We start from the raw sequence: 20,315 nt of genomic DNA, 5'->3' as shown, positions 1-20,315 counted from the left end.
TTTTGGACACGTCAATTTTTGAAATAAAGTTCCATCTGAAATGTTATCAAATAATTTTAATTAAAATAAATTTAAATTTAGAAAAAACTTAGGAAGGAGTTCAGGCGTTTCCTTCTTTAGGTTACAATCAACATTCGTCCCATCTCATAATAGAATTCCTATTTCCACTTTTAGTGAAAATGACCATTCTAAAGAATGAGTATTTTCACTTTAAAAAATATAATCAAACATAGAAATGAAAACAAAATGTTGGAATGTACATTCCATTTCATTCCATTCCTATATACGAAATATAGTGTTAGTACATTGCAAATGTCCTAAATCCGTTTCATTGACCTCTTCATGTCCTAACTTGAATGTATGTATCACCTTAGTGTACCGATTGCATTTGACATATTGAGTCACGGGGAAGAACATTGTACAACATTTGCTGCCAATCGAGCAAGAGGATTACAACATGGGCCATGCACTTGTTCTCTTCAATGTGATTAAGGACATTGAGTTCTTGAAGCTTAAGGTACTTTAAAGTTGTCTTCTCAAATTCACTAATAAGCTCAACCTTCAACATGTCAACAATAAAATCAATATTAAATTTTACCAAACATGAATATTTTGTCCACTTTTTATCCTTTCTTAAATGAGTGGCATTGGCTATAACCAGTGACGAACATTTCATAATCGCCTTGAGATTTAAATTAATCCTCTTAGTTAGGCTATGAACAAAATAGTTTATTTATTTATTTATTATTCTTTATCATGGCCAAGCACTTTTTCTACAAAGGAGATGCCACAATATTGTCCAATTAACAATAAAACGATGAATTGTAAATACACAAACCTATCAACTACCTTCTCTAAATTATGTGTCAATAAAATTGACAACACTATAGTATCCAATACTAATGTAGGGTTATTTTTCAAAGATAGTTTTTTCCTAAGCTAAAAAAGGGAGAATGACTCCTTGACCACATTAATGTTTCCTAGTGTCAGAGTGAGAATAATATTGAAAGCTCTTTAGGAGAGGGTGAGTGTTCATAAATTTTAAAAACTCACTAGCTACTATCAACATATTTAGCCTACTTGTCTCCCTCGCTAGACACATATTGTTAACGGAGGTGTTGATAATGAATTATGTTACTTCAATTTTTACTGTTTTAGTGTCGTTACTTTCATAAGTTGTTTATTATTTCTGCTTATATTTGCTTGAATGACAATGAAAATGTTTTGTTGGTGAATTGTAGTAAATGCTAGGCTGACTAGTTAAACAAGATTGCTTTAACTAGCGCTGCATAGTCCTTTCAAAAGTGTTAAATATTCGGCCCGTGACACCTAGAGCGTAACCTATATGGTCACCTCGACATTTATATATTTCTATTATAGTTTAGACAATGTCTTTGAGTATCTCTTGGGGTGGGAGAACCTAAAGACGGAAGATCAGACCGAACAAGAAGGCAGCTACTGCGGCTCATTGTTGCCAAAATCGTGAAGTCTCCAAGGCTTCAACATTACTTATGTAGAAATTTTCCATTCCTTTATTTAACCTCTACGAGATTGGTGCATACTCCATACCACTAATAAATGGTTAACAAATCACCAAGAGTTCGTTTAATATTACTATCAAAAATTAGAGAAACGAAAACCAAAAATCAGAAATAGAAATTTAAAACTAAAAACAAATAGGTACATTTATAAAATTAATACAAATTAAAACCTAATTAAAAAATATTCATTTCCATCTTTGAATCAAATAATATTATTAAAATATGATTACAATAATAAAATTACAAAGAATACACATTAAAAATTTTAATTGTTTTATTTTCAAATTTTACTTTTCAGTAAAAAATTTATTGGATATGACAATTGAAAAATAAAAAAAAAGTATTTTGTAATTGACTTTATTATTATTTTTTAAAAATCATATGATCATTTAATTTTGATTTTAAAATGTATAAAATGAATAATTTAATTTTTTTTTAAAAATATTTCTGGATATTAAAAGTTTTAACAACAGGTTGTCAAAACAACTGAAAATCATAAAATCTAGTTTTCAGTTTTTGGCAAACAGTTAAGAATCGACAATAAAAACAAAAAAAAAATATATGATAACATAAATAAACGTGTTTTTATAATCCGTTTCTTCCGTGGAGAAACAAAAACAAGAAACAGAAAATATCAACTATACAAAACAGACCCTAAATTGGTGGGAAGAGTATACTGGGCAAACTTTGGAGGGGCAGAACTTTTCATTTGTAGGTATGGTGAAATTTTTGCATATAATCACTCACAGCACTCTATGAAGAACCGTAAGGCTCTTGGCATCTCCAAGCGATCTAAAGGGTTTGTGGTGCCATTATAGGACTCCATGGCTGGCATCTAGGTCAATGGTTTTTTAATTATTCTACAGTGTGAGCAATGTTCCTCCAGCTAAAGGGCTGCTTAGGTCCATTCCTTTGACTGCTTTTCTTCAGCCTACGGGGCTTCACATAATGCTTGAGTTAGAAAAGAATTACAGAGATTAAGGGAAATTAGTGATCACAAATGGGCTTCATATTTTACTGGAATCGTACTTCCTTTAAATAGAAATGAACTTTCATTAACGGCGTGGCCAGTTTTCTCTTGGATAGTTACTTTGCGTGGAAGACTCGAGTCTCGTGAGCTTCTCAGCGTGACGGTTAGTCATGGGAATAGATTTTATATTTCAGATGACATTCTATCTTGTATCCATGTGGTTTGATCAAAAGTAATCTTAGCTTGGAACATGACTTCCATCATTTGCCTTTCGAAAATTTCCTAATTGCTCTCAATTTCACATAATTGCAATAGCATTTCACAGGAGGCTCAGGGTTGCTGCTGTATGCTGGGAGGTTTTCCCGTATATGTCTAGCATGAGCAAATTCTCTGATATCAGCAGGCTCATATTCTCTTTCCCAGAATCATATTATCTTGTAAGATATCATTTGTATATACTTCTGAACACATTCCTTTTTATCCCAACAAAGGAAGAAAAAAAAGGAAACAACAGTAGGCAGTCATCTTGCATGCAAAGAGACAGCTTCATCCGGACTCGACTCAATCAGGTTGCAATTTAGCAACAGTAGGCAATCATGACACTGCATCACCCTTCAAAAAATGTCGGTGTGTTCTTTGTAATGGATAACAGGATTATTCAAAAAATCATCTGGTTATCCTAAACACCAGCTTAGTAGTTAAAACAATTTACTTCCCCCTTCTCATTTTACCTTTTAAATTACCATGCTTGAAAGATAGCTTCAACATGGACTGTGGATGGGCCGCAAGATATTTATATGATTAAACCTCACTACAAGGAAAAACTAATACACAAGCTAATGACCTACATGACATGAGAGAGCTGGGATGCACAAGACTCTTGATTAATGAACCTAAATGAGGAACTAGCATGCACAAGACTCACCTAATTACATAGGACCTAGGGAAGTAGTTGACCTTAGCCTTGTAATTCCCCTCCTCTACAATAGAAGCATAAGCTCTACAAGAAATAGCTCCCCATCAAACCTCAGAGCAGAAGACTCACCAGGCTGAAGTAGTCCATCCACCATTCCACCAAACACATACAAACAGCGACCAGACTCATCGACACAAGCTTGATGAAATGACCGGCAACTAGGCTTGAAACCCTTAGTCTTTAGCCTTCTCCACATATTTGTCGAACAACCCTTCTTACGTGAAAAATGTTGTGTTTCAGCAGGCAGAATTGCACTAACATCCAACAACCAGAAGTCATCTTTCCTATGTCTATCTGAGTCTTCCCCTCCATAAATCAGCAGTTGACCTCCAATGATGAGTGTGGCTGAGTGACCAACTCGAGCAAGGGATGGTCCTCCAGGTATGTTCTGCAAGTCATATTGTATTTGCACCCATTTCAGATGACCCTCCGAATCATTCAAGATCCAGATATCATTGAGAACTTCATAACCCAATCCCCTCCCTCCAAACAGAACAGTTTGGGTTCCCCCAACACAATTCATAGTGTGACCTGAACGAGCTGGAGGAGATGGATGAGCAACAATCTCATGCCATGTTCCAAAACAAAGATTCTCGGAGAGATCTAAAACCCATGTGTCACCCAATCTAAGACCATATAACCCAATTCCTCCATGAATAGCCAATCTCCTATTATCAATGCAACATCCAGCATGGGCCCCGCGTGGAGGTGGTGCAATGTTACCCACATCAAGAAGCCTCCATGACAATGTTATACCAAGGGTATCATGGCGTGCTAGTTGCCCTACCCATGTATCATTTTGACGGACTCCATGGTCATTGATCCCTCCAAAGAGGACGAGAAAATCACCAATAACAGCACAAGTATGCCCGAACCGACCATTTGGGATTCCTGAACTAATCCTCTGCCACTTCAATGTCCTCTGAAAATCATTATTAATGTATGTCACCCATGTGTCATCAAGATGACGTCCTACAAAGAAGAAATAAAATTTTAGATAAGAAGGCTCATAAAAATGAAGAAAAAAACAAGGAATCCCCAATCTCAAAAGAATCAAGAGCATCCTAAGCAGGTAATCAATACTATAGTTTTGTTTAGCATATAAAGATTGTGCATACCAGTGTTTTAAAGCAAAGGTGTAATGCAAAGCATTTTAACCCTAATGAGGCAAGGCGTAAGCCTATTGAAAATTTTATATTAAAAAATATAAATAAGTTACATACAGATTAAAAAAAAGAAAAAAAGAAAAATAAAATTTGAAAAAAAATAATCAAATATGATTTGTAAACCACATGTTGGTCATTCTGAGCATAAAAATTTAAATACATTCCAGTAAACGGAGCTAAGAGATGATCATAACATTGCATATTTCAATTTATGTTCATGATCCAAGTTGCAACTCACAATTGTGTGTATGTGATTAAATTTTGATGGCGATAGTTTATTTACCAAAGCAGACAAAAATTCAAAAACTCAAAATTCCTAAGCCTCAAACAAAATGCACGCCTTTTACACAACTGCACAAACCTCACTGTATTATGCCTTTGCCTTTCAGGAGTTTGGTGTTTTGGAGTATGCCTTACAGCATTTTAGGCATGCCTCGTCAAAAAGGGAGGCTCAAGGCAAGCTTCAATTGTGCTTTTAAACTTTGGTGCAAATACAATACCAAGGATTTCTAAAACGGCTGCAGAAAACCAAATAAAGATGGCAATAAATGCAGCAAGAATCCCTATCTGGTCCTCCCAGCAATGAGAGTGCAGAAAGTTTTGCTTATGTTTCTGTTGCAAAAAAATTCAAATGCTTCTTGTAGCTGACATAAGAAAATGAATAAGCTCTTTGGCCAGGTATGTCTTTCAAAATCAGGTTTTAGTCTTCAGTGGCTATTCATGTGCTCATGTTTTCTGAAATCAGTATAAGGAAATTGTTTCTTAACATCTCAGTTGGGTAACTTTCATGTCACATAGAAGCAAATCAACAGGCTGTAAAGAAGAATATAGAAACATGATAAGCAACTGAAATAAAAGCAACAAATGTTTATTCAATGGGTGCTGGGTCCTCCTCCCTAATAACTGGCATAAACAGGAAGAGAACCCTTATTTTCCACCACACAAACTTTCGGACCTTAGGCCTGCAGGACTGCCACTTATATACCAAACAATTAAGTTTTAGCTCAAGAATAAAATCCATTACAAAGGAAAGAGGAAAGAACCAATTAAATAGTTTAGTTCATATCTCAAGGATATGTAAATTTTGTTACATAGAAAATAAAGTATGCATAATGCAAAGCAAAAAAAAATGCAGACTATGAAGGGGAAAAATGCTTTAGCTTCTAGATTTGCGTCGAGTGTTTGCTTTCAGATCCAGCTCCAAGCATATTAACGACATAATACCATGAAAAATATTCCTACCAAAACAATCGCGTATATAAAGTAACAATAAGTTCAGATGATGGCCAATTGCTAATGATTTTTCAGACACAAAGAAGATGATTATATAGCACCAAACACCACGCTTCCTCTGATGATGTAATAAATATTGATAAAGCAACTTAAAAATCACAACAGTAAGCATCTTGGATACACAGGAAAGTCAAAAACAAACACCACAAACAGCAATCAAGAACAAATAGTTAATTACAGAAATCTGAAGAAAATATAGGTTCACAACTTAAAATATTTACAATGTTCAGAAATATCAGAATTACTGAAGCTTATTGACAAGATTCAAACCATAGCAGGAGGAATATTATTTGAAGAAATGAGAGGTCATGGATTTGAGGCATGGAAACAGCATTTTGCAAAAATGCAAGGTAAGGCCACATACTATAGACCCATCATGGTCCGCTCCTTCCCTGGACCTCGCATTTGCTCGTGCACCAGGCTGCCCTTTTAGATAAATATTGGTAATACTTTCTGAAATCAGATGGCTCATTATTTGAGATCTCTTAATTTCTTGAGGCATGTAATGCATATTACTATAATAACGTAGGGGTCATGTTTTTGCCCTCATACCTACTCAAAAAATAAAACAAAAAAGAGAAAGATAAATTGGTGTGGTGGGGGTGGTGGGCGGGGGGCGCGAGGGGGGGTGGTTGAAATATAACATAAGTTAAAACTGGACAAGGTATTACAGAAGCAGAATGTCAGGCACGAGTACATGAGTTTTGAACAACTTTGGATTCACTTCTGATATATTTGATCGAGAATCTTTACTAAGTGTAAGTTTTTTGAACTTTGAATTCAGTCCTTATCTTTGGAAGAAAACCTTCGCTTGATATTTGCGAGTCTAGAACCATTTTCTTCTGTTCTACTTTGGCTTTGATTTCAATGCCGATGTTTTTCCCAATGTTGTACTTAGTCCTACTCCACTTGGGACATTTTCAAAAGGCAAGTAAAATATAACCTCATTAAATTAAAACTGGTCTAGGTAATTCATAAGCAGACATCAGGTACAAGCATGTGAACTTGAACTTTGGATTCAGTTAAGTATCTTTGGAAGAAAGCCCTTCCTCTAAATGTTCGCTACTCCAAAGCCCTGTTACTCCTCCTAGTGCTGCTTTGACTTTGGTTTCAAGCTCTCTGGTTTCCAAAACCATGCTCCTTCTCCTAGTGCTACTCCACTTGGAGCTCCCAATAGACAATTTTCACTACAGAAATATATAAGTTTGGATCTTAAAGCCAAGAAATTTTGCCTTGGGATTTACTTCATCAGTAAAGAACAACTAGGCCCAGAAAAGAAAAGCAAACCCCGAGTAAACAAGAGCGTTCCTAGTTTAGCACTTTTGTGAGGACACAATTTTGGATGCAAGTATCTGTTTACAACGTTGCAATGTCAAGCACTGCAGTGTACGCATGGACAAATAGGCAATCAAATTGATCAGAGAGATGCAAATTGACCAGTGTTTTCCTTATTGAGTACAATAGAGGAGGTTCTCTAGTATATCTGCTAAGACTAGGTAATAATTGACTTCAAAGATTTCCAAGAAAAGGTGCATGACCAAATCTGACTTTGTTTACTCAGATTGTACACTCAAGCAAATTACTAACAGTCATGTACATTGCAGAAGACGAAATAATTGATGTGGAAAGAAATTTCATATTTCATTAGAGATGTGGTTGAACCTACACAAATTACTCACAGTTATGTACATTGCAGAAGACGAAATAATTGAGGTGGAAATAAATTCCATTGGAGTCTATCCTTCTATTTTATATACAGAAGCTAGGCAGCCCAAGCATGACTTGAGTCTATCCTTTTCCTTGAACGTGCTGTATGACAAAACCTGACAGTGTTTACTTAGATTGTACACCACGAATTACTGACAGTTATGTACATCGCAGAAGATGAATAATTATGGTTGAAAGAAATTTCATTAGAGTTATGCTAATTTTTTCATTTGAGATGGTGCTCTAAAAGAAATAATAGAAGTAAATACCATGCCACAGAAGGAGATTCCTTCAGCAAAGCCTTGAACGAGAATCAGTCCTATATTATCAAAAAAATGCTAGGCGTCCTGAGCATGCTTAAAGCCTATGTGTAACGTTCGGTGAGGTACCATCTGCTCTAGCCAAATAGCCTCACCGTTTTGTACTATAAAAGACACTTTGCGCAGCTGGAGCCTAAACCTCCCTAGTACACATATGATGTGGGGCCACGACATGCTCTCCCATCCGATCTCTAATGCCCTCATCAGAGTGATCCACACCTTTGTGTAAACTCCACGCACATGATAGTACCCTCATGGTAGCTCTGAGACCAATTTGACGGCCTCGACAGGGTTGAGTCAAGTTGAGTCGACATAGTAAAATATTTGAACTCGACTAAACTTGACTCAAAAATATTAAGCTCAAAACTTGACTCGAACTCAATCAATTTCATAATTGTTAAACTCAAACTCAACTCAACTATAAGTTCATAAAACTCGAGCTCGAGTCCATTATAAGTTAATATTAAATACATATACAAATATATATAATATACATATAATATAAAATATATTTATAAAATACATATTATATGTAAAATTAATAAAATTAAAAAGCTTGATTAGGCTCAAAACTCGACTCGAATACTATTACTGTGCTTGAACTCGACTAGAACTCAAGTAGAACGAGTCGAGTAGAGTTAAGGGACAAGTCAAGTTCAAGTAGCTCACAAATAAGTTTGACTCACTTACACCCCTAATCTCAGCCCAACTCTAGTGAGGTCATGGTTATCAAAATCCCGATTTAGATTCTCTAATCATACGATCCAAACTAGCCTAATCAATGCAGATCCTAAGTAGAATGTTAAACTAGTAGAATCCCAGATGAATCCTATCTAAATCGTTAGGAGCTTATGATTGCAATCATACTTGCGATCCTATTGGTCCTACTTCTGCAATGGAACATGGATTTTTCCTATTAGGATTTTAAAGAAAAAGGCCCAAAATATATTTTTATTGGCCCAAACACTTTACTTCTGCAACAGACATAGAATTTGGTCCAGTTGGCTCAAATGCATCAAAATTAAGGCAAGATAATGAGCATGTCCTGGGATTTGTTGAATCCAAGTCAAGAGAGCAGAAGAGAGCAGCTGAGCATCTCTTGAAAGCCCTCTTCCTTTGAAATCAAAAGCTCTCTAAGGGCTTAGAGTTCTTGACAGGCAGATCCCAAGTTGTCTAATAGGAGGCAGGTACTGTTCCTTCTTCCAGCAACTGTAGAGGCCAGCTAAGTGCTTTTAGATCAGCAAAGAGCTTCAACAAATCGAGAGTTGTACAAGTCAGGCTGAGAGCTTAAAGCTGCAGGCCTCTAGCAGGTAAGCACTATCTTTGTAGTTTCTTTACTTTCTTCCTCTTCTTTTCTCTCATTATCAACCAGCCAGAGACCTATCCTTTTCTAAAACCAGAGAGCATATAACTTTATTTTTCTTTTCTTTTCGACAAACAAAAAGTTATTCCTCCTTCAACAAAAAGCTTTTCTTTTTCTTATTTACTTTTCCTTCTTCCCATTCTTCTTATGGTCTGATGACAAAACCACAGAAGTTGAGCAGTTACATCAGTTCATTGCAATGTTTTAAAAGGCTTAATCGAGGCTCACTTCAAGGCAAGGCATGCCTAAAACGCCTTGAGGCTCAATATAAAATACCAAATCCCAAAATGGCTAACGCATTACATACTGAGGCTTCGTATTTGTACAAAAGGCATGCCTTTTGTGCCTTTTTACTTGAGGCTTATGCATTTTCGGTGTGTATGATTCTCAAGTAAGATTTGGCTAGAAAATATTAACTCCATATTTATATAAAAGGAATGTCATAATATGAGTTGATTTCTAAAATTCTTGAACCTCAACCTTTCCAAAACAATTGAGTTGTATCTTAGATATTGAAAAATATTTTGAACTTTGTAATGTCGTAGCTATCTCTTGTCATGATTTACCTAATGAATTTAAGTTAGCAATTTGTTTGAATGGCCAACAAGAAGTTTGCAAATTATATTTGATTTTTTGTTTACATAATAATTTGTGATTTTCTTAATTTTTTCTTTATTTTTAAATATGTAATTTATTTACATATTTTTATCAAAATATAAAATCTGAAAAGGCTTACGCCTTAAGGCTTACAACTCACCTCTTAAGGGTTAGAGCGCCTTGCCTTACGCCTTCGCCTTTTAAAACATTGGTTCACTGAATTAAGATTAGCAATTTCTTCCTCCTTTTCTCTTCATTATTTCTGCTTTTATTTTTAATTAAAATTATTGGATAAACAAGCTAGAAACAATCTGCCATTTGTACAGAACATTTTTTTTAATATTCAAATTTTTTTTTTTTAAATTCTTAAAAGAAAAACTTGCTAGGTGCTAGCTAGCAAGCTAGCTACATTCCTGAAATTTGTTTCTTAAACATACTACCAAGTTTTTAGGCTTATTTTAATGGGAATTGTCATAAAATGTCAAATACATAAGTTTTTAATTTATTTTACTTCATAAATAGAATCTTACAATCCACGATCCAATCCTATGACCCCCCCCCCCCTTTTTTCCAAACGATCCTATGTAGGATCATGAGTCTAACAACATTGTGTGGGGTATTGTCTACTTTAGCTCACTGGCCTCACAATTTTATCCTATAAAACGCGCCTCACATTGTTGGAGCCCAAACCATCCTCATAAGCCCAAGATCTCCCTAGCACACATCCAATGTGGGACCATGAGACTACTTTGACTTGAACATAAAAAATTTCAACTATTTAACTAACAAAAGTAGATTAATCTAAGACAAGAATAACACTTCAGCTGTAATTTTGTTGAGATAGAATTTGAAGAGATAATCCTCAATATTTATTTATATTCAATTAATTGAATACAAAAAATGATAGAAAAGGAGATGAAAATAAAATGAAGAAATATACTCCTTGGACATATACATGAGTATTGGGTCCAAAAAACAAACATAAGATGCAGAAAACTGCATTTTATGAAAACCCTAACACAATGACACAGCTAATGCGTCAGGTTGGAAATTCACTTTACATATTCACATAAATATATACAAATACGCATGCTTGTTTGTTATGTAAACACACCCAACCATGGTTAACCATGTACACCCCACCCCACCCTTCCACCCCTCATAGGATTTCCCCAAGTGAATTGGGATTTCTAATTCATGTGTTAGGATATCCAAATCAATTGGGATTTCTATTTAATGTTATGACTACCAAATCAATCGGGATTTCTGATTAATGTCTTAGTGTTCCCAAATCAATAGGGATTTCTATTTAATGTTAGGATTCCCAAATCAATTAGGATTAAGCCCATCAAGGAGTCGGATTGGGATTTTTTACATTTGTAATAGAAGTAGGGTTCCCTACCCTATATATATGTAACTTTGTAGGGCTTTTTCATTCAAGCAATAACAAAGTCAAGCCTTTGGCCATTTTAGAGGTAGATCCCCTTGAAGTGATCAACCCTATTTTCTCTTTCTATTTTCCATCCTTTCAATTTCCCCAATATCCCTAATTTCCCTATGATAAAACCCTAAGGTATTATCATTTGGTATCAAAGTCAGCATTCTTGTGGATGTTGTTAACCTGCCAACAAAAGCAAGATATTGGAATTCTTGATCTTCACTCATATACAATAGCCTCAAAAAATTCAGAAAAGTCCCAAATGGAAGCTAGGCTAAAGGTTGAACTAAACAATATGTTTAAGCCTCAATTTGAAAAGACCTAGAATGCCTCTCTAAGCTACTCAATGCATCTTCCCATAAAGAAAGAGAAGATGATGCCTCTACTTTAGCTAATTGTAGGGAGCAGCCATACATGTGCAAAGGAGATTACCAAGGAGAGTGCATGATCCTTATTGTATGAAGGTGGAATTCTCGGTGTGACAGTGATGACCCTACTGGTTGGCCTTCCACGGCTAAAAAACACTTTTGCTTTCACCGCACTCTAGAAACATCTAAAGTTGAGATTGTTGCTATCAGTTTGGAGGGTGATCCCATTCAATGGTATGACTAGTTTGAAGCTCGTTATGGAATGCCTTGATGGAGAGAATTTGTTTCTAGATAACTTGTCTGATTTGGGCCCACTAAATATGAGAATATTGAAGGAGATCTTGCCAAAATACGCCAAACTAGTACTATCTTGGAGTACCAAACACAATTTGAGCATCTATCAAATTGAACTAAAGATTGGTATGAAAGCCAACTCATTGGTATTTTTATTGAAAGTCTCCAAAGCCAACTCATTGCTACTTTTATTGAAGGTCCCCTACCTGACATAGGGTGTGAGGTCAAAGTGTGTCGGCCACGGACTATGACGGCTGCAATTTTCCTTGCACAATTAGAAGAAAATAATTTGGGGGAATAATAACATCATTCAAGCAAGACCATTAGCAAGAAAAATGCCAGTAGCATTATCACACCATCTACTCCTCGCAATCCTTTGAGCAAACAATTGACTTGAGAGAAACTTAAAGAGCGAACAACAAATGGTTTATGCTAGCATTGTGATGAGAAGTGGCATTAGCATAGGGGACATTGTTGCAAGAAAGGACAACTTTGATTGAAACAATGGAGGAGCCAGAATAGGTTGAGGATGATTGTGCAGGTTCAGATCAGGAAGGTACAGAATCAGATAATAACGATAAATCTATCACCTTTTCAGCTCATTGTTGAGTTGGGTATGCTAATCAAATTAATGGCTACCTAAAAAAGCTAACTTGTCACTATCTTAATTGATATAGGCAGCACTTTAAATTTGATGGATACCAAGATTGCTAAACAGCTAGAAGTTTGATGTGAACATTGTAGATGGAAGGATCTTGACTTGTCAACGCAAGTGTCTGAAGGTTAACCGTACTATGCAAAATCATGAGTTGTATGTTGATTTGTTTTTGTTGCCACTAGAAGACTACAAAGTGATTTTGGGTATTGAATGGTTACAGACATTAGGTGATATAGTTTGGAATTTTCTAAACTGGTTATGAAGTTTGTCGTGAACAGCCACAAGGTGACTCTTAAAGGAAAATGCTATGGTAATGTCACTACAATTTCAAGCCATCAAACGGAGAAGCTCCTTAAAAAGGAGCGACATGGCTGTTTGGTACAACTTTGAGCACTAAAAGAGTTACAACATCATTTGAGCTAGGATGAAGGGTGAGAATCTCTTATTTCAAAATTTTCAGAGTTGTTTGTGGGGCCCCAAGGATTGCCACATCAGCAAACACATATCAAACACTGCTCTATTGCTTGATAGTGTCCCTACTAACATCCGTCCTTATCGCTACCCTTATGTTAGAAAGTAAAAATAAAAAATAAAGTGAAAGAAATGTTAGATGGTTGAACCAAGTTTCAATCCATATTCTTCTCCTGACTTATTGGAAGAAGGATGGTTCTTGGCGGATTTGTGTTGATTATTGAGCACTGTGAAGGATAAATATCCTATCCTTGAGTTGTTAGATGAGTTGGGGAGTGCCCAGGGTTTCACAAAATTCGACTTGAGATAGCCAATCACTAGATTCAAGTACATAAGGATGACATTCAAAAGACTGCATTCAGAACCCACGATGACCATTATGAGTTCTTGGTGATGCCTTTTGGCTTAATCAATGCACCTTCCACCTTCTAGAGTTTCATGAATGACATTTTCCAAACTTACCAACGTAAATTTGTTCTCATATATTTTGATAATATCTTGATATATATAGCTCATCTCTCGAACATCATTTATGTCATTTGCGAGTTGTACTCACCTGTCTTCATGAGCAATATCTATTTATCAAGGAATCCAAATGCAACTTTGATCGATCGCATGTGGAATAACTTGTGCATATTGTTTCCTAAGATGGTGTTTCAGTTGATCCTTATAAAATATAAGCGATGACAAACTGGATTTATTACACAAACAATCAAGATGTTGCAAGGATTTTTGGGGTTCACTAGTTTCTACTGCAAGTCTGTCAAGGATTATGGAAAGATTAGCTCTCCACTAATCGCTTTACTAAAAAAGGATGCATTTAAATGGAGTGAGGAAGCTAAACAAGCCTTTTTCGAGCTTAAGTACGCAATATCCACCGCACCAGTTCTTGCCTTGCCAAATTTCAACAAGGTCCTCATCATTGCGATTGATGCATAAAAACTTGGCATTGGTGTTGTTCTAATGCAAGACGGATGCTCCATTGCTTTTACTAGTAAAGCTCTTTCTCCATCCACATCAGCATGTTTTTTTATGAAAAGGAAAATGCTAGCCATTGTGCATGCAGTTACAAAGTAGAGACCGTATTTAATTGGCCGGCATTTCCAAATCTGAACTGATCACAAGAGCCTAAAGTATTTTTTGAAACAACGAATCTCTTCCGTGGAAAAACAAAAATGGGTCACTGAGCTATTAGGCTATGACTATGAGATTATTAAAGAGAAAAAAGGCTAAGAATGTGGTAGTAGATGCACCCTCACGATTTCTTGAGCAAATTGAACATGTGACTATTTTTGTAGCTGCATGTACTACTCTTGACCAAATTAGCAAGGAATGTGGCAAAATCCGAAGATGAGATATCATCCAAAGGCCACACACACACACACACACACACACACAAAGACGCCCAACTTCAGTCCCTCCTTATTTTTGGGACTCTTTAAACTTACTGTATAAGGGAAGGATTTTATTAGTGCCCAATTAAGCCAACTAGCAAACCAGACTCCAAGAATTACATGCATCACCAGTTGCATGTCTCTTTCGATTTCTTAGAACCTACAAGTGCATTACTCTAGATTTTTACTGGAAGGGAATGAAGGGTGAAATCAAAAATTTCATGGCATAATGTGATGTTTGTCAATGATAGAAGGGTGAAACAGTGGCAAGTCCAGCCCTTCTACAGGCTCTTTCTATTCTAGAAGAAGCTTGTACTGATATCTCCATGGATTTCATTGAGGGACTACCAACTTCTCATGGTAAATCTTCTATTTTGTTGCTATGGACCGCCTCACAAAATATGCTCATTTTTGTGCTATAACTCACCCTTATACTGCTACAAGTGTTGCTTGTACTTTTATTGACAATGTTGTCAAGGTGCATAGAATTCCTCAGTCTATTGTCAGTACTCATGAAAAATTCTTTACCAACACCTTTTGGAAGGAGATTTTCTATTTGCAAGGAACACAATTGAATATGAGCACTCAATATCACCCACAATCAGATGGGCAGACTGAGGTTGTTAACAGGTGTTTGGAGACTTATCTTCATTACTTTGCTAGCGAAAAATGGAAAGATTCAATGTGATGGCTTCCATGGGCGGAATGGTGGTACTATAAAACTTATCATTCCTCTATCAAGTTGACTCCATTCGAGGTTGTTTATGGTTAAGCTCCTTCTGCCCTTGCTAGATATTTCAGTTGGATCCTCTAGAATTGATCAAGTTGACAAGGAGTTACATGATCAAGATAAAGTGTTTCAGCTCCTTAAGGAAAACCTTGTTGCAGCTCAAGCTCGAATGACACAGCAAGCTAGTAAGCATCATAGTAAAAGGGAATTCTCAGTGGAAGATTAGGTTTTTCTCAGGCCACAGCCCTCTAGACAAATATCTATGGCTGTTCATTCTTCAATGAAGTTGTCTCCTTGGTTCTATGGGCTTTATAAGATCCTAGAACTTATAGGCCTTGTTGATTATCGTCTTGACTTACCAACAGGTTCTAAAGTACATTTTGATTTTCATGTCTCTTGCCTTAAGAAGAAGTTAGAGGAGTGAGTTAGTGTGCAGTGGCATTTGCCTTATATTGTACCTACTGGTGAGGTTTAAGTGCAACCACAAGCAATTTTGGATCACTTAGTGGTCAAACTTAGAAGTTGAGACATTACAGAAGTTTTAGTTCACTAGTCTCACTTACCAGCTAAAGATGCAACTTGGGAAACTTATCAATTTTTGGAGGAGAGATTCCTAGAATTTATTGTTGCTTAGCCTTAAGGAAAAGGCTAATTTGAAGGAGGAAGCAAGAATGTAAGGATTCCCAAATCAAATGGGATTTCTAATTATGTGTTAAGATTACCAAATCAACTGGGATTTCTATTTAATATGTTAGGATTCCCAAATCAATTAGGATTTAGTCCATTAAAAACTTGAATTGGGTTTTTTTTACACTCCTAATAGGAGTAGGGTTTCCTGCCTTATATATATGTAACCCTATAGGGCTTTTTCATTCAAGCAATAACAAAATTCAAAGCAATTGGCTAATTTGGAGGCAAATCCCTTCAAAGCGACAACCCTATTTTCTCTTTCTATTTTCCATCTTTTCAATTTCCCCAATTTCTCGACGATAAAACCCTAAGGTCTCATTAGTAAACTTCAGGGTTTTTCCTAGTTGCCTACAAATATAGTTTTAGGCAAGTACTGAAGTAACTTTAGTTGAATTATTTGTCTCTCCCTCCTTCCTCTTCTCTCTCTTCTTTCCTCTTCTCTTTATTTATTCTCTTCTCTCTTTCCCCTTCCCTTCTCTTCCTCTCTACTTGGTCCACTATGCTACATCAAGCAAGCTTCTCGCAGCAACATTCTATTGACATTTTTCCAACAAAAAAAAACCTAACCTAAGGACTTCACATTAGCAACAAGGTATGTAGACTCCTCAACCACATTTGCACCTAAGCCAAGCCTTAACACTGTATTTGGTAGGAAGGAAAGAGGAAAAAAATTGGGTGGAAGGACAAGAAGAAAATCCTTTTTCCGTTGTTTGGTTGGGTGGAAAATCCTTTTTCTATTGTGGTGCTGTTAACTTATATGCCAAGGCAATATCAAAAGATGGCCTGTTATAAGTTGTCTTGTGGGATTTAGATGATTGACATTCTACATTGCTAAGGACTAAAGAGGGAGCACATAGAAGCTAAGAAGTTTGAGAACATGCTCAACATGGTCAAAGATGGACATGATTTGGGGCCATGTTCTTTGACAACTTTGCTACAGTGGCTAACTTTTGATTGTGTTGCCAAATGGTTAACTTAAGTACATGTCAAGTGCCTCAATGTCATATGGTGCATGCTCATGCGTGGGATTAGTCATATTTGAAGAGAAATCCTGCACAAGACAAGTACTTGACCCGAAAATCTATATGCAGTGGCAATTAAAAAGGCAAAAAGGTTGACATACTAACCAAATAAGGCGGTTACCTAATAGTTTTCCTTCTAATGGCTGACATGCACGCTTGTTTGAAGGTTTTACCTAGTGGATTTGAAATATGGCAACCTTGTAGCCATGAAATTGCAGACATAGTCAGTTATGCCTTGTTGGCAAATTCTGGTTGCATCAGCCACAACCTGCAATTCACATTATAAACTGCTGACCCTAGACAGTAAGGGGTTTCAATTATAAATTGACATGTGAACCAGGGTGTGGCATGGGGCAGCATGGGGCATTAGGGAATTTGTGGATGGCGTGCCTCCACATGTCTTGAGTATGTATACATTGTCTTAAATAAAGAATTAAGGTTGGGAGGTGTTGCTCCTATAAACTTGTTGCCTTGTGTGTATGCCATACTCTTTATACACATGTAGGGCACCAACGAATTTGGTTGTGTTGTGTCATTGGCTTTAAACAAGCAGGACTCAGTGCCATCACATTATCAAGGATTGGCGAGAAAACTTGGACCCTATGACATCTAACATGCTTCAGATTCAAGCCATTAGGAAACCTAAATACTACTAGGACACCTCTTCTCTTATAATTAAAACTTGACAATATATGAGATTAGTGCCTGATAAAAATACTATGATAAAAATGCAATGAAATAAAGAAAAAATTTTGAAAACAATAAAACTACAAGATTGCTTAAATTCCCCAAAAAATTCAAATTTGATGAATTTGTATCCCAGGCTTTGAAGCTCACCATTGCATCATTCCTCCTTGGTAAAAAAATAAAAAATATTTTTGGATCACAAAGAAATTTATTAAGAAATAGAATAGAGAAAATTACAATCTAGGGAGAGGACCAGAGATCCTCAAAGAAGAGAAATAAAGCATCAAAAATAAAAAGAAAACAAAAAAAAAACAAACAAAGGAAAATATAACTAACAAAACCTAATTACCCCCTTTTAAACCACACCCTTCATAATTGACAAAGCTCTGAATCCTTGCTAATTCCCACTTCCCATTCCATCCAAAAGACTTTGAGCAGCAACATCTGGCTCACTAATCTTACCCACAGGAATAGGAAGAATCGTCCTTACACTTATTACTCATAGCCACATTCTCACCCAATTCATCCTCCTCAAGAATAGATACATTCTCTAAACCTTCAGGCAGAGAAGGGGGAACATAAGAAATATCCCCAAGCGCATCACCAAAATCAGACGCATAATGCCAATACAACCTTTTGTGAATCTCATCCAACAATACACCACTATCACATGCAAAATCACCATCAAGTTCACTATCCTCTCGAAAAATATCCCCCAAAATTTTCTCCTTCTAAATTTGATTACCTCCTTTATCTATGTCAGACTTAGTGCATTTGAGATTCCTCAACATAAAAATTTCCATCATAATCTATTCTTAAAAATTTGCCTCCTCACACGTTTGAATTCACGCAATTGTTTTTACAAGAAGATTTTTCTTACCTTTTCCCTCCTCCTTTGCTCATCTGCGCTTGTACACCTTCATAACCACAGCCGTTACATCCATTTCCATTCATTAAATTCCCAGAAATACATTTCTCTTGACCTGGACCATTATTAAGACTCTCCTCATTCTTTCCTCCATCTGATTTAATTTTCTGTTCCAGCTGAGAGATTCCCCCCATTTGTTCTTTCTATAATTCCTTGTAGATTCAAACCCATATCCAGACTCTGTTTCATTGAGAGTGCTGAAGAGAATCTTCAGAACTATTATCCATGCATTCTATTCAAGGCTTCTTATATCCTGGAGGCAAATTGATGTTATAATCCATTACTCTTTTTTAGAGTTACTGCCTCAAAGAGAGCATTTCTACCACGTGCCTAAAAGCCTGAAATCTGTTTCAAAGTCTATTTCGATCTAAATTCAGTTCCAACAAATCCCACAAATAAACATGGATTGAGAAAATGTATAATCTACACCTAAAATCCAATAAGAACTCAGCTTTAAGAAATGAAAAGACATATCTCAACAACATTTACTACAAGTCAAGGGCACCATAATCAGCAAATCTAACACTAAAAGACCACAGGTATATGCAAAAGACAACCGATCAACATAAAACAATCAACAAGCGCTTCATATCAATAATTATAACAATAATAATCAAGAAAACTTATTCAATAACGCAAAGCCATATTCGAAAGAATCAAAACTAGAAATTTAACAAAATAAAATAAAATAAACAGAGATAAGCATTATAAAGTAGACTGACAAACCTCCCTCACAGCCTCCACCAAACAAGACAAGACAATCAGAAACCAGATTGAGGGAGTGAGAAGCTCTAGGGCGTGGAAACAACATTTCGCCGTCTGGGTGAGGCAATCGGTAGCAAGATACAGTATCCAGCCGATAGACCTGCTGGTAGAGATTCATCCACGGCAGCTGAAGACGATGATGGTTGGCTTCTGCAGAAGACTTTAAGGCGTCAACAGGGGCGTTCCCCCAGTCCCTCCGGCAGATAGATTCCCAGAGAGTGCCAGAGCATGACAGAGACCTGAACCTTCTGCAAGTCATGGAGAAAGAAAGAATCGAATCTACGGGAAGAAGGAGCAAGATTGAGAAGAGGTGGTCCTGGGCTACGTGAGTTATTGATGATTTGCTGTCATCTACGTCTGTAGTGGCAGCGCTACTGCTCTCAGCCATGAAAGTGCTATGCAGTTCTTCCTCAGCCAGCGAGATTTCTGGATTTTTGTCGTCTCAAGGGTAGAATTCCAAATGGGTTAGCTTTACTTTTTATTTGTTTGATTAATTATTGTGTTCATGTTGAGGCAGCATCGGCACAACCATTCTTTGTGATGGAGGCAGCGGCACTTTTGTATCGGCGCTGGGAATTGCAGAACCTGATTTGTCTCCATCTTGATGCGATCGTTGAATGCCCGAATTTTTGTGTCATGGCCAATTAAGAGGTCACAGGCGATGTGGCTGCAGCGCACTGTAGCGATAAGGTATGTATTTACTTCCAACTCAAATTTGTTCTTTTCCCCTTTCCTGAAACATCCTTTCTGATCCGAGCAATCTATATCGATTCCGGTGCGTAGGTGGAAAGGTGATCCGTCAATTTAAAGTCAATTCAAATTTGACACATTTAATAAATGAATTTGGCGAGTTTAGGTTGGGCCGTTTAGTTTGATATATATATATATATATACATATATGTTAAAATATATTAATTAAAGGAATGTACTATTTTTT

General features: G+C 36.4%; 1 protein-coding gene across 1 annotated transcript; it reads right to left on the bottom strand.

Annotated features, from left to right (window-relative positions):
- Positions 1-3,202: 3,202 nt before the first annotated feature.
- On the bottom strand, positions 3,203-20,113 carry LOC131158387 (F-box/kelch-repeat protein At1g51550). Its single transcript, XM_058113229.1, has 2 exons — positions 19,340-20,113; positions 3,203-4,459 (listed from the first exon to the last, which is right to left on the bottom strand). Exons 1-2 carry the CDS (start codon positions 19,764-19,766, stop codon positions 3,492-3,494), a joined length of 1,395 nt encoding a protein of 464 aa, XP_057969212.1. The 5' UTR covers positions 19,767-20,113; the 3' UTR covers positions 3,203-3,491.
- Between the last annotated feature and the right edge of the window lie 202 nt (positions 20,114-20,315).

The sequence above is a fragment of the Malania oleifera genome, chromosome 6 (assembly GCF_029873635.1).
Source record: "Malania oleifera isolate guangnan ecotype guangnan chromosome 6, ASM2987363v1, whole genome shotgun sequence".
Taxonomy (NCBI): Eukaryota; Viridiplantae; Streptophyta; class Magnoliopsida; order Santalales; family Ximeniaceae; genus Malania; species Malania oleifera.
Note: the sequence above shows the minus strand (reverse complement) of the source record. Positions and strands in the feature narration are given on the sequence as shown.